This window comes from Falco cherrug, chromosome 2, assembly GCF_023634085.1.
Source record: "Falco cherrug isolate bFalChe1 chromosome 2, bFalChe1.pri, whole genome shotgun sequence".
Taxonomy (NCBI): Eukaryota; Metazoa; Chordata; class Aves; order Falconiformes; family Falconidae; genus Falco; species Falco cherrug.
This window is the reverse complement of record NC_073698.1, coordinates 75537159-75564111: the sequence shown is the minus strand read 5'-3', so window position 1 is coordinate 75564111 and position 26953 is coordinate 75537159. Positions and strand designations below refer to the sequence as shown.

Here is a 26953-nt window from a genome sequence, read left to right as displayed (position 1 = left end):
ACTGATGTTTAGTGCTGTGTTCATTAACACTCATTTATAAGCAGATGCTCCAGAAAGCAGAGCATCTTTGTAAGTTAACCCTAAAGCCTGAGCAGAAAGTCTAGCAAGTTTATGGTTCATGGTTTGCTTATCCTCAAAATCACTGTTATGAAGTGCAAACTGAAAGGTAGAATTCTTCAACAAGTGCCTATAAACTGGGCTTCCAAAAACCTGTACTTAAAATACCTTAAGAAAAATCAGCTGGTATGAATGGTAAATATTTACTTTGCTTAAGTTCATCAAAATGCTGATGAAAATTTTCAACATACCTGTTCCTGTGCACGATTTAACATGCACATGGCCTCTAAATCAAATGTGTTTTCATTAAGCCTTTTCTGAGCCACGGCTCGATCATTCATAGCTGTAGTTATGTCCACACCCTAGGAAGAAAAAGATTATTTTTAAAAATACATCAGACCACAATAACATTCATTTGATCTGGAAAATGCTGTTGTAGAATAAATGCTACAAATGCTACAAAGTTATTTTACACATCAAATGGTTAGTTTGATATACAATTAGGTAACACTGAAAAAAATCCTGGGACTATTTGTTAAGTATATACAATATAGGCTTTCCTAAACAAATACAACATCTGAAATTAAATTATAACACCCTGATAATTTAGCATCACCTGTACAGACAAAATATCAGAAAAATTATTTTCAAAGAACTGCTTTGGGCACCAAAAGTTCTGGTGTGTAATACTTAAATAGAGAAGCACATTATTGTCCAACAGAATCTTATTAACCAACAGAATTAAATGTAATTTAGTTATTAAAAAAAAAAATGCCTTCAGAGAGCTGTTCACATGAGCACTCTACCATTAAGTCACACTTGAGCTTCAAAGTTGTATGTACAAAAAAATTACAGCAAGAATCAGACGTATGCCACGATCTTGGCTTTAGTGTTTCAAATCCTGAATCTTCAGCCTGAGGTAAAACCACACTCAAAAATTTGACTGATTTGGTAAGGATTATTTAGATCTGTGCTGCTAAAGTATAATGAAGTTTAAAGAAAAAGAGATTTGAAACTCTCTCGCACATACTAATCAGAATCACTTGTGTAAAAAAATACAGAGCAAATCAAGAAGCTCCATGCAAACCTCTACTCTGTGTGCACAGCAATCAAAAGAGAAATCCAAAACATTTGGGGGTATAAAGATGTAATAAATTATGGCTAGTATAGAGGTATTCTGTAAAATTACTTGTGCCTTGTTCTTCAGAAGATACACATTTTACGGATCATTCTATTTTGAAAGGACAAAAAGAACAGTGCTCAGAAACAAGTGACATTTCTTTGGAGATAAGCATGTTAAGGAGACAAAGGGCTGGAACTGTTTGAGGTAGGGAAGAAACCAAATAATCAAAACAGCAGGCGGCATATAGACATAAAGTTCATCATTTCACTGTTTTTGTTTTACGAAAGACTTCTACCTTTTGTTAGTCGCTACCTCATAACCTTAGCCTCTCACATTATACTACAGAGGCAGCAGAAAAAACTGAAAAGAATTTAAAATTGACTGCTAAACAGAAAAATACAGTTAATCCGCAATACCTCTGTATCGAAAACCAGGTCAAGATTTTAGAAAATACTGGAAAACAGTAAGGGACAGACTTGAATATCTGCAACTGCATGAAACAGAGTAATTGGTTTTGTGCTCTATTAAATCTTCACGTAAGATGGGGGATTTTTTAGTATTTTTACTGTTCAGGAGAAAAATTATTTCTGTTAGGAGGATCATTGCTGAAACATCTGGCACTGACCAAGACAGACTTAAAATCCAGGAAGTCCTGTATGTCTGTGAAACAGAGGTTCAGTGTTTATTTATTGTCCCAGCTGACAAAAACACAATCATAAACAAGGCACAAGAAGAAGTAAAAGGCTTTCTAACAATCACCTAAAGCGATGGTCACATACGTAAAAGAATGCCTGTTTAAAATACATACTTTCTTGAGTTACTAAGCTTCCCTTACATATTAAAGAATTATTTTAACTGTTTGTTTGTAAAACTGGTTCAGGAGATAAATAAAAGTTATTCTACTCACCAAAAGCTTCAATCCAGCAATACACATAGGCATGCAAGTAGTCCACTGAAACCACATTGGGACCACTCACATACTTAAACATACATGTGTACTTTAGTGCTTTACCGGACTGGGGCCTATTAGTAGATACCCTGGTTAGTTAGAATTCCCATACACTTTCCCCACATAGTCAGTCACCATTTTGGAGACCATCGTGGCTTTGTATTATGTCAAGACACTCGATGGCAGCTTTGGATCTTGAAAAAAAAAAAAATCTCTGCTTGAAGTATGAAAAGTTGTTATTATAAAGTCAAGTAAAACAGTTCCAAGTTCAGCATGCTATTCTCCGTAAGAGTTCTGCCTTTCCGATCCTGACTTCTAGTAACATTTCCCCACAGACACAAATCACAAAATTGAAGCAAGAAGAGACTAACAATAGAAAGCAGGCATTTTTGACCATACTGGGTAGATCCACTGATACACCAAATGCATTTACCACATTTTTAGACCACGGCGGCTTCTCTGCAAAACAGTCATGTGTGTATACTCCAAACTTAAATACAATACTTCAACTCTGTACTCAAACTTTCAAATACAGCTTCTTTCTCATAGGTTTCTCTGCCTTCTAGAGACATGCTGATACTTGAGATTACTCAAGACTTTTTCCTCTATCTCCTACTACCCCAAACAACTGTATCAAGAGCATAATGTTTTATTAAAACAATCTCTAATGTATTAGCTGGGCCATTTCAGACTGCTTATTCCCATAGCTAATTCTGTGACTTGAATAAAAACGTAACAATAAAACTAATTATGTATTTTTTAATGCCAATATAGACTTGCATCAGAGTTGTCACAATCAGATTTCAAAGTTAGTAACAATGAATGGAGGCAAATTGTATGTCAAACTTCCTGAGGATCCAAGCACACTCCCCCTCTACCCTACTGCAACAGCAAGGGAGCTTATCTGACTTCTTTTGCTCAAAGGAAGCCATTTCATCCACAAAGAGTCCTCATAACCATTTGAAAAAAACAAGCAGAGAAGCACTCTGTTGCCTTTCAGACTCCGTGGAGAAACATACAGGGATCCTGCTACTACAAGAGTATTTCTTATTTCAAAATTAAGGATTGCTAAACCCAAGGGGATGGTATGCTCTGCTGTCAGCTAACAACCCTTGAAATCACCCTTAACACAAACCAAGTTAAGGTAAATGCAAATAAAAATATTTATTTACAAAATATAAAAACAGACAACATTGTTACAAGCATTTATAATGATACATGTGACAAAAAGGAAAGTTGTTAAATATATTTACTCCAATATCCATCTTTAAGGCCTCTTCTACAAAATCAGTACACAAACCATTAGCGCTTAGGTAACCCAATTTGTGAAAACACAAGTCTAGTGTCATTGGCAACCTGGATGCAGACATCTACAGAGCCTGCATGAACTATGAGCATTATCATTAATTATTTGAAGGACAAGACTTTTTACCACCTGGCAAAAACATGGCCAGATGTTAGTATACAATGTTTCTATGCTCTGGACTTTTTACATATACACTAGTAGCTGGGAATGACATTTTGCACAAACATTTTCAAATGTTTGTCTTATTAGTGGTTCATGACAAAGACCAAACAGCAGTTACCATCTACACTGAGAGAACAATGAACTGGGTGCCTGACTGTCAAACTGAGGTATACCAAGAAAATGTCTGTTGAGTAAGTCATATTCACTGTGCTTTTGGTGCTGTAGAAGACCCAGAAGAAAGTACCTTCTGTGTTTCAGGAAATGAACTGCACAATCTCAGAAAGTTCTTGAAAGACAAAACTCACCAAGTGAAAAGATTGTTTCATCAGAAATTGATGCCAAGGGTTTTTTGTTTAGTTGCTTTGAAAGGTATGAGAACAAGCCTTCAGGTAAGAGTAAGGTAACAACAACTTGAAAAAAATTAACATCTGTCTTAAATACTTAATTTACGTAATTACAACCCCCCCCCCCCCCGAAAATATCCTTTTGAAGACATTTCAAGGGGAAAAACAGTTGCTTGCTTTTTTCTTTCCCCCTTCCCATTTTATTATACATACAGTTAATTTTTTTTCCTTTGGAAGGCCACACGGAAGACAACTACGTGAGAAAATGTGACTGTAAAGCTAAAAATTCTGTAGATACAACCAGATGAAATAGCAGTTTCAGAAACTACAATCATATCTGTTTTTAATGTATTACATTTCAATTTGATGTTATTGCTCTAAGATTGGTAGGATGATTTCCATTATTATTAAAGGCATTATTATGAAAGTCTCAACTTAGGGTATTAACCTCTGCAGGAAACTGGACAAGAAATTTGCTTTTCATCTTCAAGCTACAGTTTAAATTCTATTGAGACAAAGACGACACTAGTTGACAAAAGTATGGGTGTACATTGCTTTCATCGTGGCCCATGTGAGCATGGCAATGAAACTTGAAGACCCCAGAGGTTCAGATAAGTAGCTTATTAAAGTGTTAGATATTATCTATTTAAGCTTTTTTTTTTTTTTTTTCCCCACAGACTGCAGTTTGATACCAGACTGATCAGATAACGGTTTTGGTTTTCTTATATGATATGCTTTCCTTCCCTTCCTTACCTCGATGGATGGTTTGGGGAAAACATCATCCTTGCTATCTTCTTTGCCTTTTTCAACTGGAACCCATTCTCCATAGACACTATCTGCTTCCTTCTTCCTATGTTGAGACCCAGATGAAACAGGAAATTCCTTTGACAGGCTGACCTGATTTTTTGGTTGTGGTGGTGGTGCTGGTTTTATGCTGGGAGTCTTAAAGAAATAAAATTATAGGGTTAAAACTTGAAGAAAAAAAATACTTACATGTCTTTCAGAAACAATTTATTGCATACACTCAGTATTACATTTAAGTTATCCTTCTTACTAACATCAAACCAAAAGCTTATCACAAATAATTTTAGCACAGTGCTAAAAACACCCAAGTGAGCAACAAACTGCAGTATAACAGAAGGTGAAACACCTAGAAGCTAAAAAAATCACTTAAATCAGCTTCAGCAGCCAAAAATATGCAAAACTTCACTCTTGTAATTAACCTGCTTGCTTTCCCTCCACCCCATCATAAAGAGAACAATCTTAATCTGTCACACATCTGTTTTTCTATGGAAAGCTCCAAAACAAAAATCCTGGGCAATAAAAAACATCAGCTGTGATATCCACATCATGACAAAAAGCTCTATATTACTATGCATAGAGAAAAAAGTTTTCAACATTTTGTTTTCTAGGTTTTGATTATTTTAAATAGCAGCATGAATCTCAAAGTAGATTAAGTCTATGAGCTTGTTTTCCTTGGAACAGCATTACTAAATATTAAGAGTGCAGAAATCTCCAACAGGTACCTCTTCCAAGACATAAACGAAGCCAAGACAGCTCACAATGTTAGGCAAGCTTCTACTATCAAAGGAACATGGATGGGAATAGTAGTAAGACTAGAATCCAGGAAGAATGCTAAGAATGATACTAGAAGAGTCAAAGCTGTGGAGAACAGGCAGAGCAGCCCACAACCACTAAAGAACATTCCTCTTCAGAGCCTTTAAGACTCCCAGGGTCTCCTGATTTTCATTCTTACCACTTTCTAACAGTACAACATAGAATGTAGATCTACTTCTACCTTACATCTTATATAAATATGTATTACTGCTAATTTTGTGTGTGCCACAACCTATATATATTTTTCCATAAAAATATAAACACTATATATTTTCACTTAGCATATTAGTACTTCTATAGCACTTCATACCCTGCAAAATCAGAGCACTTTCATGAGCACAAAGAAATCCCAGGATACTGTAAAAAACCACCACCAAACTACAAAACAAAAAACAACCCAAAAGCTACCCCCCAAAAAAACCCACAAACAGAAAACCTAGACAAATTCTAATCCACACCTGAAAGCATATGAAACCCAGACGCATTTAAAGGAACACTCCCTCATTTTATTCCTCCCAACATGCTCACAACAGAAAGTGTTAACACCAGCTCTGACAGAGTGAAAAAAAAAGAGTCCCCCAAGGAGGGGGTTTAATGGGACATTTAGATCCTCTTAGTAAAAGGCAACATCACTGATCCTCATTCTTAACACAGCATTTACTTCTCTATTGGTTAATCTCAAAACTAACAATTTTTTTTTTCTTTAGCAAGCACTTAATATCTACTGAAGAAGCAAACATACAAGACTTGGAGTCTGCACAAAGCTGATGCCATCATCTTATTCAGAACACCTCAAAATTATTTTAGAATTTTGCTGGGGGTATTTTGTTTGTGCTTTAAAAGAAAAACAGTGCCATTCCAAAAGCATTTTCCAATTCCAATGTTGTTTGCAAATTCATACTGTTATTTTTGAAATGAAAATGTGATCCTCTTTATGTTACTGAAGCTCTAAAAGCTGTACAGACATTAATAAAATTAAGTTTCAATCCAATTATGGGAACTACCACAATTTCATAGACTGCAGGTGAGCTTCTTATTGCAGCAAGAGCACTTTTAATAACATCCCAGTGCAATTCCACCAAGATTATCAATCCCTGTTTAAATTCTGTAAAATTACTTGCATTATTTAAAAATTGTCACAATTTAAAATACTGAAAATTAAAGTACTCACACTTAAATTGAAAAAAATAGGTTTGGGTTCACTGAGCTTAAAAGGATGATTGTAGAAAGGACGTTCTTCCTCCTCTTCATCAGAAACATGAGGTTTGTTAACTATCACATCATCTGTGCTTTGAGCAATCTTCTTACATTTCTAAAAAAAAAAAAAAGGGGGGGGGGCACACAACAGAACATGATGGCCATGAAAAAACTTGGGACTTTGAACCAAAACGTACAAAAACCACATTTTTACATTTTTTCTTTTCTAAAGCAGGATGTATAAACTACGAAAATCTTTCAGCAATGTCATCAATGTATGTACTTCTGACATTTTACACACATTATCAATCACCTACCTAGACCTACCTAGGTTTGCTAGGCACTCATGCAGTGAATAATTTCAGAGACCCAGGATTTCAGCAGCATGCTGCAAAACCTGCCACACAGTGCTCATTGCAGAATGTGTGTCTAAGGCTGCAAATGTTCCAGAGCAGGAACTCACTGGCTATTTGGTATCAAACGTAACTAGCATATTGCAATCTCACAGAAACGTCAATCTAACTCACTAAAGTACTGCACAGGAAAATCTAACAATTAATAGTCACTAATTTTAAGTGCACTGGTAGTGCAGGGACCTAGTCAGAAGCAATGGCTCCAAAAGATTGCAAATTTCTTCTGAAATATTTTTGATGTTGGCCAGGTACACAAGACACCCCCCATTTTGTATTCAACAGAAGCTGAATATAAAACATATAGGTGCTATGGGGGATACTCTAGTCAAATGGAAAGAGAATCTCCAGGGAAAAAACAAAACAAAACACACGTTCTAGAGAGGCTAGAATTTTATGATGAAAAAATGCTTTACTAATCATGGTTATCTGCACTGACTGTTTATCAGTAGCAACTATAACTTGTCAGTCCAAAACACATTTGAGAATAATATAGTCTAGTATCATGCTTCTATTATGTCCCCATTCATGAAAAGTACACTTACAAGACATCTGAGGACATATTATTTGAGGAAATAATACTAGCATAAGTGCCATCACCTGATGTGGTTCTTGTTCCAGTTCATAGCATTGTAAATCACATCTGTTTGATGACCTGACTTGGCATGTAAGGAGCAAACAGGTAGCTCCATCACTAAAAACCAAGACACTCTGACACCTTTAAAAAGTGACTCAAGCACATTCTTTAGGCAACAGGAAAAGGCTGCACTGTTTCGAGAGCTACTCAACAAGATGTATTATCTATACTTATTAGCTGGCTCCCAAATAATTGGAAGCAGTTTGTCCAGTTTGCAGGCTACACTGCAGAGAGCAAAGACAATACAGCCAGTTTTGCAAGAAGCTGAACAGGCTCTGCAAGGGTTCTCCACTGGGGCACACTACCATATCGCTATGGCCTGGGCTGCTTCTGTAGCCAATTTTAATTCAACAGAACAGGAACATCATCCAACAGATTCTCACAGTTAGAAAGGGCAGCAAAGGGGCAGATTTCGGGCTTCCAGATTAGCACTAGCTACACTGGATCTTGGTCAGGTTACATAAAAACCCATTTAAGATGTCTGCACAGTGTATCTGCACAATCTCAGCTTTTTCACTAACAAGTACTGCTGCTTCCACTAGCCCACACACAACTACAGGATTACTTTTCAGCATTCTGACATTGCTTAATTTCAGGATGTTACTGCCATAAACAGGTATTTCAGAACTGTGACGCTAATGATGCAATTTAAAAAAAAAAATTAAAAAATCCCCAAAGCACTTTTTTTTTAATCCATTCCACATTTTCTCTAGTTTCAGGGGGGGGTGTGGGGGTGGAACTTAGAGAGAAATCAGCAAATTGAACAAGGTGACATTACTGCAGCAAAAGGACAACTCGCAATTTTTTCCCCAAAATCAGAACAAAAAACATCCCATTTGTAGACTTGAATTGCAATGCAACAGAATTGCAACAATAATCCTCTGAAAGTACCTTGGGAGTATGTATTAAAATATACAGAACTATATCAAGTGGGCACTAGATTTTTAACGCAGAGGTAACATTCAACAATGTGAAATTCACTAACTAAACTAAGTATATAAGTAACTAACAACAACAAAACCGAAAATGTGACAAGAAAGCTTTGGGTTTTATTAACAGGGCTGCAAGGAGAACTACCAATTCGTACAAAATTAGAACAGAATCAAAACAAACAAAAAAAAGAAAAATAAATGGATTTCATGCACTTCCATTGAATTAAAAAGCCTGTTTTCATGACTTAAAACATTGCAGAGAGTAAGGGCTCAAACCACAAGCCAGCTTAGACATGAACCAAGAACACAGAATGACAGCTGGCCTAGAAGTCACAAAAGACCAACTGGCTTATTTTCAGACTTTATACTATTGCTCTCACTTACCTCAGTGAGCTCCTTCAGTGTATCTCTTGATGACTTTTGATTGGCTTTGTCATCTTTCTTTTGAGATAACAAAGGCATCAGGCTCGGTGGCAAGGGAACACCAGACTTAGCACACATGGCGGCTGCATTAGCTTTGGCTATTTCAAGTAGCTGGGCCTTGTCTAAAAAGTTTTTTAAGAAAAATCATTATTTTTACAGATTCTTGTTTTAATAATAAATATGCATTTCTGGCAGACTAAACAAATTACTAAAAGAAAACAATATTTTACCCATTTTTTCTATTCTGTGAAAATAACTAGAACTGTACTTCATTGCTCTGGACTTTCTAAAATTTGGTCTACCCAACAGATGAGTGAAATTGCAAATTTAACACAAAGTACGGGGACTCCAAATTACAGCACTCGAAACCCTCCAAATCCCAGAAGTTCTGATGCCCATTTTACTTCACCAATTCATTCCACTTTTGGAAATACCGAGTCATTTCAACACAAATTCCAAAGTCTAACTCCTAGCCATCTCTGAAAAGCATTCAAAGCTCTTGAGGAAGTTCCCCTCAAGTCCCCCAGTACATAGCCTGAAAGCTACTTACAACCAACCAAGAGAAAAACATAAGCACTGAACAAAATGTGCATTCGCATAAAATGCAGTTACATACAACACTGTTCCTAAAACAGTATTGCCTTACTAAGGAAAAAAGCACAGAAACAGGGAATGAAAATAAACTACATATTAACTGATCTGCCAGTCTGCAAATAATTAGTTACTACTATCTCTGTAAGCATACAGCTTTACAAAAATCCTGTAAGGCCAACATTCCTTTACTTCTTAAGCAGTAAGTGTATAAATACACACTTGCTGCATAATCAAAGCATGAAGGCAGATTTAAGGATGCTCATCAATTCTCATGGTCTCTACAAAAATACTTCTCTGGTAGAGGCGATTCCATGGTAACTTTACGAGACAAGACTAAAAAGGTCAGAATGCAAGGTCCACAAAAAGACACTTCCTCACACACTGCACAAGAGCTTGTCACTCAAAATTAGAACCTTATTTCTCCTTATGTTAACTTACTAACTAAAAAAACTACCAGGCCTCTCTTTCTCCACTCACAGAGGCAAGATACAGTTCACTAGGATCTTTTATTTTCCTAGCAGCTAGGTCCAGGAGTATTTCATGAACCAGTCTCCTTCCCATTAAGTTCTTACTGTGGGGAACAGGCAAGACAGAATAACGAATAAAAAGCATTACAGCTGACAACAGCTCTAAGAACTCTCCAGCTGGCACTTACTTTCAAATGTTCTTTCATGCCCTCATTCTCAGGAAAACTAGAAATTCTTAAAGTTTCTTACAGAGTATTTGGTCTTTACCAACTATTACAATGGACAGGGTTCATCAACACTGCACCATACTACTTTTGTATAAAAGCTCCAAAACCAAGATACGACCTCCTCTAAATACACCACCTAAATGATAAGCACTGATTTAGCTCCAACATAAAAGCTCCTAGTGGAAGTCATTACTTCTACTAAAAGTAATGCACACAACTTCTAAGAAATTCCTTATGAACACTATTGAGACATGTTAAAATAAGACTATATAAACAAACACAGTATCACCTAACCATGGAACTACTGAAAATAAAATTATCACTTACCCAAGTCTGTAAGACGTTTAGGCGACCTGCTTGAAAATCGTTCTGATGACCTTGACCTACGACGATCAGGTGATCTGCTGTATCTTCTTCTCCCTGAAGATCTTGATCGCCGTAGTCGAATTGGTGACCTACTAGAGCTCCGTCTTCTTCCCCTTGACCTTGATCGCCTTTGACGAATAGGTGTTCGACTCCTGCTCCGTAACCTGAGTGATATTCTACGATCTCTTGAATCTGATCTTTTTCTTCTTCTGTCAGTAGATCTTGATCTGTTTCTCTGAGATCTCTTACGCCTGTCTCTTGATAAAGAACGCCGCCTTCTTGATGCTGACCTTGACCTACTTCTCCTTCTGTGCCTTGAACGCGACAACGAACTAGATCGAGAGCGACGATTAGATTTTGATCTTGATGCTCTTCTCCGTGTTACTGATCTGGAGCGATTCCGTCTAGAGCGAGACTCTGTATCATATCTCTGGGATCTACGCTGAGAAGACCTGGAGCGTCTGCTTCTAGATCTCCGTGAAGATTCTTTGTCTGCTGTTTTATCAACAGATTTGGATCGACTCCTTTGGCGAGCAGCGGACCTGGAGCGTCTTCGTCTAGACCTCCGTGAAGACTCTTTGTCTGCTGCTTTTTCAACAGAAGTCGATCGACTCCTTTGGCGAACAGTGGACCTGGAGCGTCTACGCCTAGACCTCCGTGAAGATTCTTTGTCTGCCATTTTTTCAACAGATGTTGATCTACTCTTCTGGTGAGCTGTAGATCTGGACCGTCTACGTCTAGACCTCCGTGAAGATTCTTTGTCTGCCGTTTTTTCAACGGATGTGGATCGGCTCTTTTGGCGAGTAGGAGATTTTGAGTGTCTACTTATAGATCTTCGTGAAGACTCTTTGTCAGATATTTTATCAACAGATCTGGACCTAGATTTTTCACCATCAGAAGACTCAGAATGCCTACTTTCAGGTATAAAGGAAGAGTCCTGTTCCTCCAGCCTCTCAAGAGGCATGGAATCCTGTTTATCTTCATCTGCCAAAGAGGGCTCCATATCCTCACCCTCTTCACCAGTGGTAGACCTTGACTCATGCTCATCTGATGATGTGGAGTCTCTTCGTTCAGCTGTCAAGGAGGGCTCCACATCATCTACTTCTTCACCAGTTGTAGACCTCGATTCACGCCCATCAGGGGATGTGGAACGTCTGTGTTCAGCTGTCAAAGAGGGTTCCATATCCTCTACTTCTTCACCGGTGGTAGACCTTGACTCATGCTCATCTGATGACGTGGAATCTCTTCGTTCAGCTGTCAAGGAGGGTTCCATATCCTCCACATCTTCACCAGTAGTAGACCTTGACTCACGGTCATCAGAGGATGTGGAGTGTCTACGTTCAGCTGTCAAGGAGGGCTCCTGGTCCTCTGCTTCTTCACCAGTGGTTGACCTTGACTCGCAACCATCAGGAGACACAGAGCGTCTATGTTCAGCTGTCAAAGAGGGTTCCAAATCATCTATTTCTTCACCGGTTGTAGACCTTGACTCACGGTCATCAGAGGACGTGGAGTGTCTGCGTTCAGCTGTCAAAGAGGGCTCCCCATCTTCTATATCTTCACCAGCGGTAGACCTCGACTCATGCTCATCAGAAGATGTGGAGTCTCTTCGTTCAGCTGTCAAGGACGGTTCTGCATCCTCTACCTCTTCACCAGTAGTAGATCTTGACTCATGTTCATCAGAAGACACAGAACATCTACGTTCTGATGTCAAAGGCTGCTCCAGATACTCTGCTTCTTCACCAATGCTAGATCTTGACTCATGTTCATCAGGGGATGTGGAGCGCCTATGTTCCGATGTCAAAGAGGGTTCCAGATCATCGATCTCTTCATCTACTGTAGATTTCTGGTCATGGCCCTCAGGGGACACAGATCTTCTATGTTCAGAAGTCAAACAGCACTCTAGACCCTCTTCCTCCATGGGAGAATTTGGCTCATGACCTTCCTGATACGAGGATGTGGAATGTCTACGTTCAGGTATCAAAGAGGGCTCGAGATCCCCTGTTTCTTCACCAGGGCCAGATTTCACACTGTAGCCATCAGGGGACATAGAACACCTACTTTCAGGCATTAAAGAAGGCATTGCATCATCCATTTTTTCAACAGGGATGGATTTCAAGTCACTGTCATCAGGGGACATGGAAGCGCCATCATTTAGCACCAACGGTTCGACACTACCTACTCTTCCATCAGTGGAGAATCTCAAATCCTGGCCATCAGGGGATGCTGCAAGTTCATTTTCAGGTGCTGGAGAAAGCTCTCGTCCATCTGTGTTTTGTACAGAGGTGAATCTTACCTCCTGGCTCTCAAAAGAAAAAACATGGTCATTTTCAGATGTCAAAGAAGAATCCATATCCTCTGTTTTCTCAGCATGAGTCAATCTTGATTCATACTCTTCAGGGGACAGGACATGTTCATTTTCAGATGTCAGAGAAGGTTCCTTAGCTTCTACTTTTTCAGCAGGGCTAGACTGCAGCTCCTGACCTTCAGGGGACATGGCACATTCACCTTCAGACATCAAAGACAACTCCTGCACCTCTGTTTTTCCAGTAACAGCAGACTGCAACTCCTGGCTATCAGTGGACATTGAACTTTCACTTTCAGATGTTTCAGAAGGTTCCTCTATTTCTTCTTTTTCAACAGGACTGGATCTCAAATCACGGCCTTCTGGGGACACATCATACTCATTTTCAGACAACAAAGAACACTCCTGCACCTCTGTTTTTTCAGTAAGAACAGAAAGCAACACCTGCCCTTCAGGGGACACATCATGTTGGCTGTCTGATATTAGTAAAGGCTCCTGCACCACTGCTTTTTCAGCAAGAGTAGATTGTAATCCTTGGCCTTCATCAAAGACGACATATTCACTGTCAGACATCAGAGGAGGTTCCTGCACTTCCTTTTCAGCAGGGCTGGCTATCACCTCCTGGGCCTCAGGAGATACAGCATATTCATTTTCAGATAGCAGAGAACACTCCTGCACCTCTGTTCTTTCAGCAAGGGAAGATGGCAAATCATGATCTTCAGAAGACACAGCATATTCATTGTCAGGTACCACACAAGCCTCCTGCACCTCTGCCTTTTCAGGAGAGCTAGATGTCAAATGCTGGCCCTCCCAAGGTACAGCATATTCATTTTCAGATGCCAGATCAGGCTCTTGCACTTCTACCTTATCAACAGAGGGTGACTGCAACTCCTGGCTCTCAACGGACACCGAACATCTTTCTTCAGATATCCGATAAAGATGTCTCATCTCCGTTTTTTCAGCAGGGGTTGAAGTCAATTCTGGGCCATCAAGCCCTATTATGTATTCATTTTCAGACACTTGACAAGGCTCCTCTACCTCAGCTTTTTCAAAAGGGGTGGGTGTCAACTCATGACCATCAGAAGAAACAGAACCTCTGGTTTCCAGTATCAGAGGTGGCTCCTGCACCTGTATTTCTTCATCATAGGCAGATCTCAACTTGTGGCCATCAGGGGATGCAACGCATTTCAGTTCAGATGATTTTTCCACCTCTGCTTTTTCAGCAGGGACACCTCTCAATTCATGACTATCAGGCAACAGGAAAAGCCCACCTTCAGATGTCAGAGAAGTCACTGGGGCCTTAAGTTTTTCAGATGTGCTTACTGATTCACAAACATCAGCAGAGTTGGAGAACCCACTTTCCAGTGGGAGAGGCAGCTTCTGGATCTCCATTTTTTCAACTGCAGTGGATGCCACTTCATAGCCTTCAGGGAAGACAGAATGCCTAAGTTCAGGCGCCAGCAACAGTTCTGCACCTTCTGTTTTCTCAAAGTAATTGTGTTTTGATTTATGGCCATCATGGCACACAGGAATTCCACTTTTAGACATCAAAAAAGATCCTGTACCCTCCATTTTTGCAGCAGGCAAGTATCTTGATTCATGCATTTCAGAAGATTCAGAGCAGTCAATTTCAAGTACTTGTGAAAGTGCTGGACCATCCAAGTCTTTGTCAACAGGTGTTCTGGACTCATGAACTTCAGAAGACTTAAAGCTTTGTTCTACAGTTGTCAGTACAACTTCCTGCCTTTTTTCAAAACATGCTGCTGAAATGACACCACCCGAGATTGTAACAGGACCGTATTCAGACGTCAGGGAAACATCCAGGGCCTTGACTTTTTCAACAGATAAAGATCTTTGTTCATTTCCATCAGCTGATTTAAAGGACCCACCTTCAGACATCAATGGAAGCTCTTCTACTTGTGCAGCAAAGGTGGATCCTGATTCATGTCCATCAGGAGACTTGAAGCATCCGCTGTCAGAAGCCAGACAAGGCTCCTGCATCTGGCCCTTTTCAACAGCCAAGGAGGCTGACTCACAGACATCAGGGAACATAGAGCATGTAACTTCAGGTGCTAGAAAAGATTTTTGAGCCTCTGGTGTTTCAAAAGATAGTGACCTTGACTCAGGGCTGTCAGCTAAATTGGAAGATTCACTTCCAGGTACGTGCAAAAAATTCTGAAGCTCTGTTTTTTCAACCGGGATATGTCTCAACTCATGACCATCTGCCAAGTCAGAGGGTGTATTTTCAGACATCAGAGAAGACCCCTGAACCTCCATTTTTCCAGGGGATGAGGAGGTTGTCTTGTAATCATCAGAAGATGCAGAGCATCCACTTTCAAGTGTCAGAAGAGGCTGTGGACCCTCTATTTCTTTGAGGGAAGTAGATCTCGACTCTTCATGGGATGCAGAGAGCTGAAATTCTGTTACCAAAGAAGTTTCTGGATCTCCCCTTTTTTCAACAGATGAGCATCTTGACTCAGATGTGGAGTATGTAACTTCAGGTAGCGTTGAAGACTCCAGAGCCACTGCTTTTTCAGCTGATCCGTTTTCAGATGTCACAGAAAGCTCTGAAACCTGTGCTTTTCCCACAGATGTGGATCTCAGTTCCTGGTCACCTGCGGTTTTGGAGCTATCAAATTCAGACATCACAGAAGACTGCAGACCTGTTGTTTTTTCAATAGATGAGGAGCTTTCCTCAAGACTGTCAGAAGTTTTGGAAAACCCACTTTCAGATGCTGGAGGCAGCTCTGGACCATTTATTCCTTCAGCAGACAAAGCTATAGACGTGGGACCATTAGAGGATTTTGAAGAGCTTCCTTCACTGGCCAAAGAAGGTTCAGGAACTTCTTTTTCAAGACATATGGTTGACTCCTGAAGTTCAGAAGACTCCATATGCTTGCTACTGCCCTTTACTGAGGATAACTTACTCTCTCTTTTTTCTGTGGATTTGGATCTTGACTTAATACTATCAGACGACTTGGAACGTTTCCGTTTGGATTTTTTTGAAGACTCCTTGCGTTTTTTTTCAACAGACCTAGACCTTGACTTGTAACGGTCAGAAGATTTTGAGCGGCGACGCTTAGATTTTCGTGAGGACTCCTTCTTTTTTTCCACTGATTTGGATCTAGACTTGTAACGGTCAGAGGACTTTGAGCGCTGACGTTTAGACTTCCGTGATGACTGCTTTCGATCTCTTTTTTCTACTGATCTGGACCTAGACTTGTAACGGTCAGAAGACTTTGAGCGCTGACGTTTAGACCTCCGTAGAGATGCCTTCCGACCTCTCTTCTCAACAGATCTTGACCTAGATTTTGAACGATCAGAGGAACCAGACCCTCTATGTCTGAACCTCCATGAGTATTCTTTGCCTCCTCTCTTTTCTGAAGACCTGGATCTAGATTTAGAACGGTCAGAGGACCTGGAACGTCTGCGGCGGGATCTCCAGGAGGACAACCTGCTCCCCCTCTTTTCCACTGACCTGGACTTAGATCTGTAGCGGTCAGAAGACCTGGAACGTCTGCGCCCAGACCTTCGGGAGGACAGTCGCTTTTCCACTGACCTGGACTTAGATCTGTAGCGGTCAGAAGACCTGGAACGTCTGCGCCCAGACCTTCGGGAAGACAGTCGCTTTTCCACTGACCTGGACTTAGATCTGTAGCGGTCAGAAGACCTGGAACGTCTGCGCCCAGACCTTCGGGAAGACAGTCGCTTTTCCACTGACCTGGACTTAGATCTGTAGCGGTCAGAAGACCTGGAACGTCTGCGCCCAGACCTTCGAGAGGAAAGTCGCTTTTCCACTGACCTGGACTTAGACCTGTAGCGATCAGAAGACCTGGAACGTCTACGTCTGGACCTTCGGGAAGACAGTCGCTTTTCCACTGATCTGGATTTAGACCTGTAGTGGTCAGATGACCTGGAACGTCTACGTCTGGACCTCCCAGAGGACAATCTGCTCCCCCTTTTTTCTGCTGATCTGGATTTAGACCTGTAACGGTCAGATGACCTGGAACGTCTGCGCCTGGACCTCCGGGAAGACACTCTTCTCTCTCTCTTCTCCACAGATCGGGACCTAGATTTGGAATGCTTTTTTCTGGAAACTGAATAGTTTCTGCTCCTAGAACGTGCTCTTTTAGATGTCAAACGCCTGGAAGTAGAACGTGACCTGGATTTTTTCTTCCGCTTCCTAGACCTGGACTGAGACTTGGAGCGACTCCTTTTTTGTTTCTTTGCATCATGTTTTTTATCACTGCTTCTATGGCTACTTTTCTCAATAACTTTCTCAAGTCTCATCAGAGTCTCCCTCATTCGTGCTGCCACATCAGGCTGCACATCAGATGTTTCTGAATCTCTTTTCTCTGACTCCTGTTCTGGAGTTGCTTCTTTGACAGCCTCAGCCTGTGGAATGACTTCTGACTGGCCTGCCTCTGCCACAAGTACTGGAACTCCTTCTGTAACAGTCTCGGGTACTGGAGCTGCTTCCAAATCTTTTGCCTCTGCCTCCAACCCCACAGCTGCTTCCGCATCTTTCAGCTCTACAACAGTCTCAGGAAGAGGAACTATTTTCAAATCTTTTGTTTCTGGCACATCAGCCGGAGCTGCTTCCAACTGGTTTGTGTCCCCGATTATTTCACACTCAGAAGCCGCTGCTGAATCTTTTTCATCTGCTGTATGTGAAGAACTGAAAACTGTTTCTGCTATTACTTTGGCTTCAGTTTGCTCTGTATCTTTCTTCTCAAGCAGCATCTCCCATTCCTGAGCTTGACCTGGAACTCTCACATCCTCAATTTGTTGACCCTGCACCCCTTCTGCATATTGTACTTCTGCTGCAACTTCATGTTGCTGTGTTGTTTCCAAATCTTTCACATCCCCTGGTTTTGGAATTGCTTCAGAGAATTTCATTTCAGCAGCACTCAAGATCTCTGGAGCCCCTTCTGTACTCTTCCATTCTGCAGCAGTTTTTGCCTCTAGAACTGCCTGCAGATGTTCTTCCCTTTCAGGGCGCAAAGATTCTGGAACAGCTTCTGAAGCATCTTCTAAAACATTCATCATCCCTACACTTTCAGTCTTCTGGGAAGTTTCCAAACCTTGGATATCCATGCGTACCTCAGGCTCTTCAACTGTTTCAGAATCTCTCACTTCTACTGTTGCAGACTCTTTCATATGTTCCAACAACCTCGCTTCTCTAACTTCTGATGCTGGCTCCAAATATTTTGCTTCCATTGCTTTCTCCATTTCTGAAGCATCCTCCAAATCTTTTACATTGATAAGCGAGGGCTCATTTCTTTTTGTGCTTGTCCTCCTTGTTGCAATTATATATTCTACAGTAGGTCCCTGAGTTCTCGGATCTGTTGAAATCAGATTTCTCACTTCTGTCACTATCTCTGATGCCATAGTTTTTTCTTCCACTCTGGACAAAGGCTCTAATACTGCTTCTGAATGACCTACTATTTGTTCCTGGTCAGATTTTGAACTTGTTTCTGAAGTTTGCACAGGTTCTAGTATTGCTTCTTTGCTCCTTGCCTTTGATTTGTTTGGATCTTCTGCAGGAACTTCAGAATGTCCCACTTCTCTAACCACGTCAGATGCCAACATCCTTCCCAAGCCTTGCGTTAGCGTCCTTGTTTCAGATCCCACAACCATTTCCAAATTTTTCATCTGTGTTAAGTGTGAAGTTTCTGATCTCGCTTCCACATCTTTTATCTCTGCAACTGCCTCAACTTCTGACAAGTTGTCTAAGCCTCTCGCTTCTACACTGGCAGAACTGGTAGCTACTTCAGTATCTTTTATCTCCCCTACACCGTCAGTCTGTAAGGTTCTTGTATGCATCATGACCTGGGACTGCGAAATGATGGAACTCTTTGTTTTGTTTGCACCAAGAGGTTCTGCAACTGTTTCTGCATGTTTTGGTTCTCTCTGTGCTGTGGTTTTCAAATGCATCCTCCCCGCTAATGCCTCAGACTCTATAACTGGTTCCATGCTTACACATGCAACCACAGAATCAGGAGTTCTTTCTGACCTTTCTTCTGAGGCAAGAAGTCCTGGACTTGCTTCCAAGACTCTGCTACCCATTTTGGCTTCAAAACACACATTTTCTCCTAATCCCTTTGCCACTGCAAAGGTTCCAGGCTGCAAGACTGTTTCCAAAGCTTGTACATTTGCCCTACCTACAGATGCTGGATCTCCTAAGTCTCTCACAACTTTGGTGTAGAGGTGTGATGCAGATGTCTCCATCTCTGTCCCAGCCCTGTCACGGTCTGCTTCTGAATCTTTCCTTTCTATATCTGCCACAGGTCCTGTAGTTGTTTCCAAACTTTTCACTGGTCTCACAGATCCGACTTTCATCGCTAGGAGACCGGTATCCGAACCTGCTTCTAGATTTATTTCTGAACCTTTAGACACTACTGTTGAATCTAGTGCTGCTCTGGCCACAGTCCCACAATGCGCAGCTCCTTCTGAAGCTTTCACACCTTCCATTTGCCAAGACAGTGAGGCTGTTTTCAAAGTTTTTGCTTCCACCACGACCATTGGTCTTAGGACTCCTCCTGGACTTTTCACACCATCTTTCTGCAAAGAAAGGGAAGTTGCTTCCAAACCTCTCACATTTGATTGAGTCTCAGACTTTGATTCTCTTATCTCCTCTGGTTGTCTAAGTAATGAAGTACCTTCTGAATCTTTTGCCTCTGTTACAGCTACAGGCTTGAGAGTAGGTTCTGAAATTTTTGATGCATTAGTACTCTCCAGTTGCAGAGTAGCTCGATTTGTTTCTTGATCTTTTACTCCTGATAGTGCTGCAACTTCTGTGGTTGCTTGTAGACCTTTAAAACCCTCTACCATCTGGATTTCTGGAGTTGTTTGGGGAACAAAGGTCTGCACAACTGCTACAGGTTCTGAAGTAGCTTTTAAACCTTTCGCATCTGCAACTACATTAACACCTGTCAATTCTGCCAGAAGTGCAGGTTCCTGGGTTCTGTCCACACTCCTTGTTTCTATCAAGACTTTATGTTGTAGGAACATTGCTGGTGCACTCGGCACTGTTGCAGCATCAGTGGTACCTTCTACACCTTTGACTACTTCAGCTTGCAGACCTCCTTGAGCTGCTTTGACATCTTTTGCTGTAACACCCACAGGTTCTATGATTGTTTCCAAAGCTTTGGGCTTTCCTACAGCGGTTGGTTGCAGAGCTTCCTCCAAAGCTTTCACGTTTTCCATATGTGTAGAGCTTCTAGCTGGTTCAATATCCTTCACTTTTGTAACAGCTCCTGATCCCAGGGGTACTTCAGTACTTCTTATTTCCACCTGGGTCACAGCACTTGCTGCAGGTATTTTAAAAGAATGCTGCAAAGATACATCTGCCTTCAAGACACCTGAACCCTCCATGGGGCTGCACTGCATCACTCTCACATTACCAGATATAACTGAGGGCTTCAGGGCTGGCTCCAAAGGTCTGCTCACATCCCCTAACTCCAAAGATCTTTCCACATTTCCCACATGCAGAGATTTTTCCATTGCTTCTGGAATTTTCACTTCTTCCATGGCTATAGGCATGTGAGCTACCTTCACAGTATTCAGATCTGCCTGATTAGCAGTTTTAGGAATTGCTGCCACATCCCTTGCCAAAGACACAGATTCTGAAGTTGCTTCTACCTCTTTTGCTCCCTCCTGTGCCACAGATTGTAGAGATGCTTCATGATACTTCAACACCTCCCTGGTCTCAGACCCAAGAGCTGTATCCAAAGCTTTTAATTCCCCAATGTCTTTAGATTTCAAAGTAACTTCTGAATCTTTCAGTGCTTCTATTACCTCTGAAGCTAGAGTTGCTGCTGAATCTTTCTGAATTTCAGATCTATTGGCAACTCCAGATGGGATGCTAGAAAAAGTATCATTTCCAGTATCAACAAGAACACCCTTTTCACTCACATCAACAGCTGTAGGATAAATATTTTCATGAGACTGTTTAATTTGTTCTTCTCTAGTGCAAATTTGAGTTATACTAGCATTTTCTTGGATATCAGATTGACTGCCTTCTAAATTAAATGGAGGATTTGTTGCACACAAAGTCCCCTCACTTCCAAGATTTTCTGTAGATTGCTGAGAATCAGTTCTTGAATGAGAAACAAGTCCTAAAGCTTGTCTATCAAGCTCCTCATTTGCTTTTAAGCACAGTTCTGGCTGCACGTGGACAGCCAGATTCACATCTCCAAATCCTCCATGCTGTACACTCAATGTGGAGCTCGGTTTCTCTGGCATCAAGTGGGAAGCAGGCTGCAAGTCTGCATGTTCTCCATGACGCGTACTCAACTTTGACTCCTTTGGCTGCTTTTTATGCTTCTTCTCTTTCTTCCTTTTCTTCTTCTTTTTCTTCTTCTTCTTACTTTTGTGTTTCTTGTTCTTCTTTGATTTTTTCCTTGGAATTTCATCTTCACCAGTAGAGCTTCTTTTTGTAGACTGAGTACTATTTTTCACAGTATTTTTGTCTACATCTAGAAAAAATGATATTTTCCTTGTAAACGTTATTAAGGCTACATTTTACAAATTATTTTAGGCTAGTTACCAAATACACAGGGACAAAAAATTTAAACTTGAAACCCATGCCTTCTTCACTACCATACACAAATAGCATACACTCCCCTCTCAGCCCTCTTACTCTCCCCCCTCAGGGGTCACTAAGTAAAAAAAACTCTAATTCTGCTTTCAAAAAGTTAACCAAATCATCTTGGTCAGCTCCAGTGGGAACAAGACTCTTTCCAAGAAGTAGTTGGATATACTTCTACCTACATTCAACTGGGCAGTGCACTCTTCCAAGAGGCTGGAAATGCGCTTTTAAACCACACCAAGCTGCACATGGAAGTGAAACAAGAACTCCCATTTTCCAGACTAATTACCTAAGCAGTGGTATGCTTACTGTATAAAAAAGTGGCTAACCCATTATCCCCTGCTATGCTTTAACTTGTGAACGAGCCCAATACTACTACTGTGTTGACATTATCTAAGCATATTTACTGATTAAGTTCCTCACCAAGTTCTTCAAACAAATTTAGGGAAACAGCATCTACTTTCCCAATCCCAAACAAGTTTTGAGGCACTACAGGCAACCAGCTGCTCAGACTGGACTGCAGCTGCCACAAAAAAGTACCTAATAGAGCTTTTGCTTCAAACAGGAAACTAACTAATAAATTCAGGTGACTGCAAGGACAAGCAATCACTGAGGGGTCAAGAAAAGAGGAACACTGAGGTTCTGAAGGAGAGTGAAGGTTCTCAAGGGGACTGCAGTGATCACCTTCTTTTAATTCTATACCTCATTTACCCTTGAATTTAACCTGTATTAGGTTCTTACCCTTCTCTAGAACTAGCGCTATCTTTTCATGAGAAAGGCACTTCTATAAGGCAACTTGTCCTAAATTCTGTCAAAGACGAGCTATGTATTCAAATCCACTTGCATGTTACCTCCAACGACTATATTTATACTGGCCAGTGCAGCAATAAGGATTCTCCAATTATAATCTGGCCACAATTACAAAGCATACTCTTTCAAGTGAACAATGCAAAACGATCAAAAAAATGTTAGTTAATTGCAATACTATTAAATGAACGTGACTTAGAAGTTCATAAACAAGTACCTTAAGGGGGGTTTAAACACACACATTTTTACTGAATAAACAAAGAAAAAAGTGTTTCCACCAACACTGTTGTGAATGCAATTAAAAAGTACAATAAAGCAGAGTCAAATGACAGCATTTTCAGATAATATCTGTTGATCAACAGCTACACTAACTCCTTTCCAGATATAAACAGTGAGAACATTTATCATAGGTTAAGTTTATTAACTTCCAGGTTAATAGGTCTTACTTATTACGTTAGCTTGCCTCATTCTTCCACACCAGAAAAATACAACTAAAAAAAACCCCAAAACCCAACCAAAACACCCACCCAACACCCCCACGCCCCAGATTCCAGCCCAAAGTGCTGCAGATAAATGAAAGACTGTTGAAAATGCTCAATGTAAAGAAGCTGCTGTGCATAAAAAAGAAAAAGCAATTCCAAAACCTTGCAAACAATCTCTGAAATAGTTTCCTACACTGATTCTTGAAGAAAAAAATAAAACAAACAAAAATAAATCACTCTGGAACTATACTTACCAAGCACACAGATGTTTCAACTCCAAAAAATTAGAAAAATACAGGAATTACACCTTCATCTCACTAACTGTCCCACTTCAGAAATTTTACAGAAAAGACTAGTTCCATGAGAAGTCATACTCATATGCAACTTTTGGCATAATTAATCCAGTAATTTATTGAAGTTATGAGATGGCTACATAAAAATTTCTTAACCTTTGGAAGACTGCAATTTGAGTATCTACATTTTAAAGATAAGTGCATTATTCATTTTAAAACAACAATATATCTTACTCTGACAGAGCAGTAAATCATACAGTTCTGAATTCTAGTAAGTGACTTTTGGAAACCATCTTGCAAACCAATCCAAGACAACACAAAAAATAATGCTTCTATCCACCAGTAACAGCTGTAAGAACTGCTCACTGAGACCCTGAAGTAAGTATATACAAAATAAAGCACGATTTTATATATAGATAGCTATTATTTATATGTTTTAGCAGTATTGTAATGGAAAGAAAAATTAACTATTTTGCACACTAAGTAATGCTTTCATACAATAACTAGCTTAAATTTTTACATTATGTATTTCTCTGTCCATCTATGGTTGTAAATCACAATAGACAAAAAAAAACCTTAAACATTACAATAAACATACAACTTGTCAGATGAAGCTTGGTGAGAGGAGCAGTACTGAGAAGTACTTTCCCATCTCTGTAAAACTGATTCAGTTTTAAGCACTATGACAACCTTCTTAAACAAGAACATATTTGCCAAATGTATTTTCATTTACCTGATTTGCACTGCAGCTCTGTATCAAGGGCTCCAGAGAGCACTTCCTCTATTTTCTGCACTATCTGATCATTCTGACGACTCCCAGCACCAGCAACAGTGTCATCTGAAGGGTTGGCTTGCTCAGCTGGGACTGTGTCACCATTGGGCTGGCCTTCTACCTTTCCACTAACCAAAAAAAATATCAACATAATACAAGCAATTTTGAGCCTTTTTTGACCTTTTTTTAAATTCATAAGCATTTATTATACTCAACCCTTCAAAACATTATTTTAGCCTCCTGAACAAGCCATGCTTTCAGTGAAACATCTATCTTTTGATTAACTTTCACTTATTCACAACAGAACTATGAGGCACAAAGGAGGAAAACAGGTTCTTGAATGTGCCAGTCCCCATGCTTTATGCAAGAACTTTTATAGGCTCCCCTCACAAAATAAGCACCCATCACTCACTCTTCTCCAATAAGTTTTGTCTGCTTTCCGAGATAAGGCTGCGAAAAACTAGGCCAGCTTAAAACTGGTAAGATCAAAAAGACAAATCGCGGAGACGCTCACCCGTTCTCCTCTTGCCCCAGCACAAGATACCAACACAGAAAACCCATGAGTGAAAACGGGTGCTCGTTCGCCAGGAGACGACGCGTGCGTCCGTCGCCCTCCCCTCCCCCGCACTCCACCCCCACCCACCCCCCTGCCGTATTTTCCCTCAAGGCGCTCGCCAGGGCGCGAGCCCCCGGGCTCCGCCATGTTGACGCCCGAACGATCCGCAAGAGCCCTAGGCCCCGGCCCGTCTCCCTCCGTCCTGAGGCGGGGCCCGCGCACTTCCCCTCCCTCCTCCAGCACACCCCTCCTCTCCCCCCGCGCTAGGCCGCGCCGCGACTGCGTCGGCTCCCCGGGTAGGCTCGTTACCCGCCGTGCTGCTGCTCTTCCTGGATCTCCCGGTATCTGCTAACCGCAAAGGACCGAAAGATCTGCTCGATATTAGTCGCCATGACAGCCCTGCCGCACTGCTCCCCCCCCCCGCGCTCCGCTTTCCTTCCTGCCGAGACGCGAGGCCTCCAATATCCCACAAGGCACCGCCGCAACTAGAGGCCGAGGGCCGCTGCTGACGTCCGCGCTATAAGCCCTCTCGCGATTGGCCGCCCTCTAACGGGTGACGTAGCGGAGGGGGGAGGGGGCAACCCGGGCCTCCGGACGGCCGCTCTAGCGCCCAGCAAGAGCTACGGACCGCCAGCCTCGGCTGCTTCCGGCGGGGGGGGCGGGGGCACGTCTCGTGTCTCGGAGAGGTTCGCCGTCCCCCCTCCCCCCGCAGGAGCGCGCCGCGCCGCCATGTTGTTGCACTCACCCCCACCCCACCGGCCGCGCGCCCACAAGCAGGCGGCCGCGCGCCTCCCCACCCCCACCCCCTCCGACCGGCAAAGCCCCGGCTGGCTGCCCTGCCCCCCACCCCCCGCCGCCCCCTCCCCCCCGTTACAAACGTTAACTGCCGTTTTGCCCCCACCCCCAACCCCCCCGCCATTATCGGCCCCTCTCGCGCCCCGTACGCCGAAGGGCTGCGCCTGAGCCCCCGGGAGCGCGGGGAGGGGAGGCCAGGCCAGGAAGGGGGAGTCGGTGGAGGGCACCATGGTGGCCGGTGGCCGCCGGGCCCTGCGCCCGTCCCGTGCCCCCCACACGCACACACACGCACCCTTCCCCCCCGCTTCCCTCGCCGCGACCGCGGCCGTCTCCGGCGGCCAGCAGGGCCCGGAGCCGCCCGGGCCTCCGCGGAGAAGCTCGGCGGCCAGCACTCACCTCGCAGCGGGCGGGAGCGGCGGCGGCGGCGGCGGGGCCATGGTGGGCTGAAGCGTGCGGCTGTGCGTGGCGGCGGGCTCGGGGCCGCTGGGGGTGGGTGGGAGCGATGCCATTGGTCTCCATGGAGCGGGGCCAAGCCCCGCGTCTCCGCCGCCCCGTGTGCCGAGCGCAGGCAGCGCCTAGCAGGGGGGCCTGCCCGCACACGAGTGCTGCATCACAGGCCCGGCGCTGCGCTGCCCTCAGCTGCCGAGCGGCTCCATGCGAAAGGCGCCCTCCCCCTCCGCCGTGCGAGCAGGCAGCCCGGCTGTGACACGCACATGTGCTCCGGGGGCTGTCTGCGGGGCCGGGCGGCGCAGGCGGGCGCCCCGCGAGATGGGGGAAAGTTAAAGGAACAAAGGAAGAGGAGGAAAACGCCGCCGCTGCCGTGAATAAATAAATGACACCTGAGTGAAAGCCGGCCCCGGCCTCAGCCCACTTGCAAAGCCGTGCCTTCTCTCGGGTGTTTTAGCTGGGACGCGCTAAAATCAGTTTGTCCTGGCTGCAGACACCCTGGGGATCCCCTTCATGCTGCCCCAAAACCGATTCTCAGGGGGTGTATACATGTGCAAATGCGACTTTCCACCTTCAGTCCTGTAAAACTGGGTAACCCTACAGCTGGAAGACTCTGCCCACCCCCACCCCCAGTTTCTTCTGGTGTCATGAAGCAGTAACTTGCGGGGGAGTTGACATGTAATAAATTTTAAATACCTCAGAAACTAGGTATAACCTGCAACATCAGCCTCAAATTCAGTGTGGTTTAATAACCAATTTCAAGACCCTTCAAAAGCAGCATGGGTCTTTATTGCGTATTGCTGGGAGGTAGTCTGCCTTAAATACTAACTTTGCAAAAATAATGGATCTGATACTTGGATCAATTTGCTTACTTTTGTACCACAGTGAATTCATTACATTTAAAATAGAAAGTGGTTATATTTAAGAGGCCCTTTCACAAATAACCTGTACCTTTCATGCCATGCCAACACTGATATATTTTAGATCTTACTAGTAGAATACTGTATGTAATTTCTGGTGTTCAGTGAGCCAAAGAATGAAAACGTTTCACTTCAACAATTTCAGACATATTGAGGTTCCCCTGATGCAAACAGC

At 42.4% G+C, this 26953-nt stretch overlaps 1 protein-coding gene across 8 annotated transcripts in view; it reads right to left on the bottom strand.

Annotated features, from left to right (window-relative positions):
* Positions 1 to 26145, bottom strand: part of SON (SON DNA and RNA binding protein) — a 41481-nt gene extending 15336 nt beyond the window's left edge. For 5 of the 8 annotated variants that reach the window (XR_008730778.1, XR_008730780.1, XM_055701349.1 and 2 more), the window contains exons 1-7: positions 25808 to 26134; positions 24022 to 24188; positions 10773 to 21593; positions 9119 to 9279; positions 6730 to 6870; positions 4695 to 4883; positions 309 to 419 (exon numbers count right to left, since the gene is read on the bottom strand). Coding sequence is in view for 5 of the 8 variants with exons in the window: in XM_055701349.1 (XP_055557324.1) it covers positions 309 to 419; positions 4695 to 4883; positions 6730 to 6870; positions 9119 to 9279; positions 10773 to 21593; positions 24022 to 24188; positions 25808 to 25920 (11703 nt within the window). In the remaining 3 variants the exon portion in view is untranslated. The other 3 variants (XR_008730777.1, XM_055701348.1, XM_055701352.1) reach the window with 3 other exon arrangements.
* Positions 26146 to 26953: the final 808 nt, after the last annotated feature.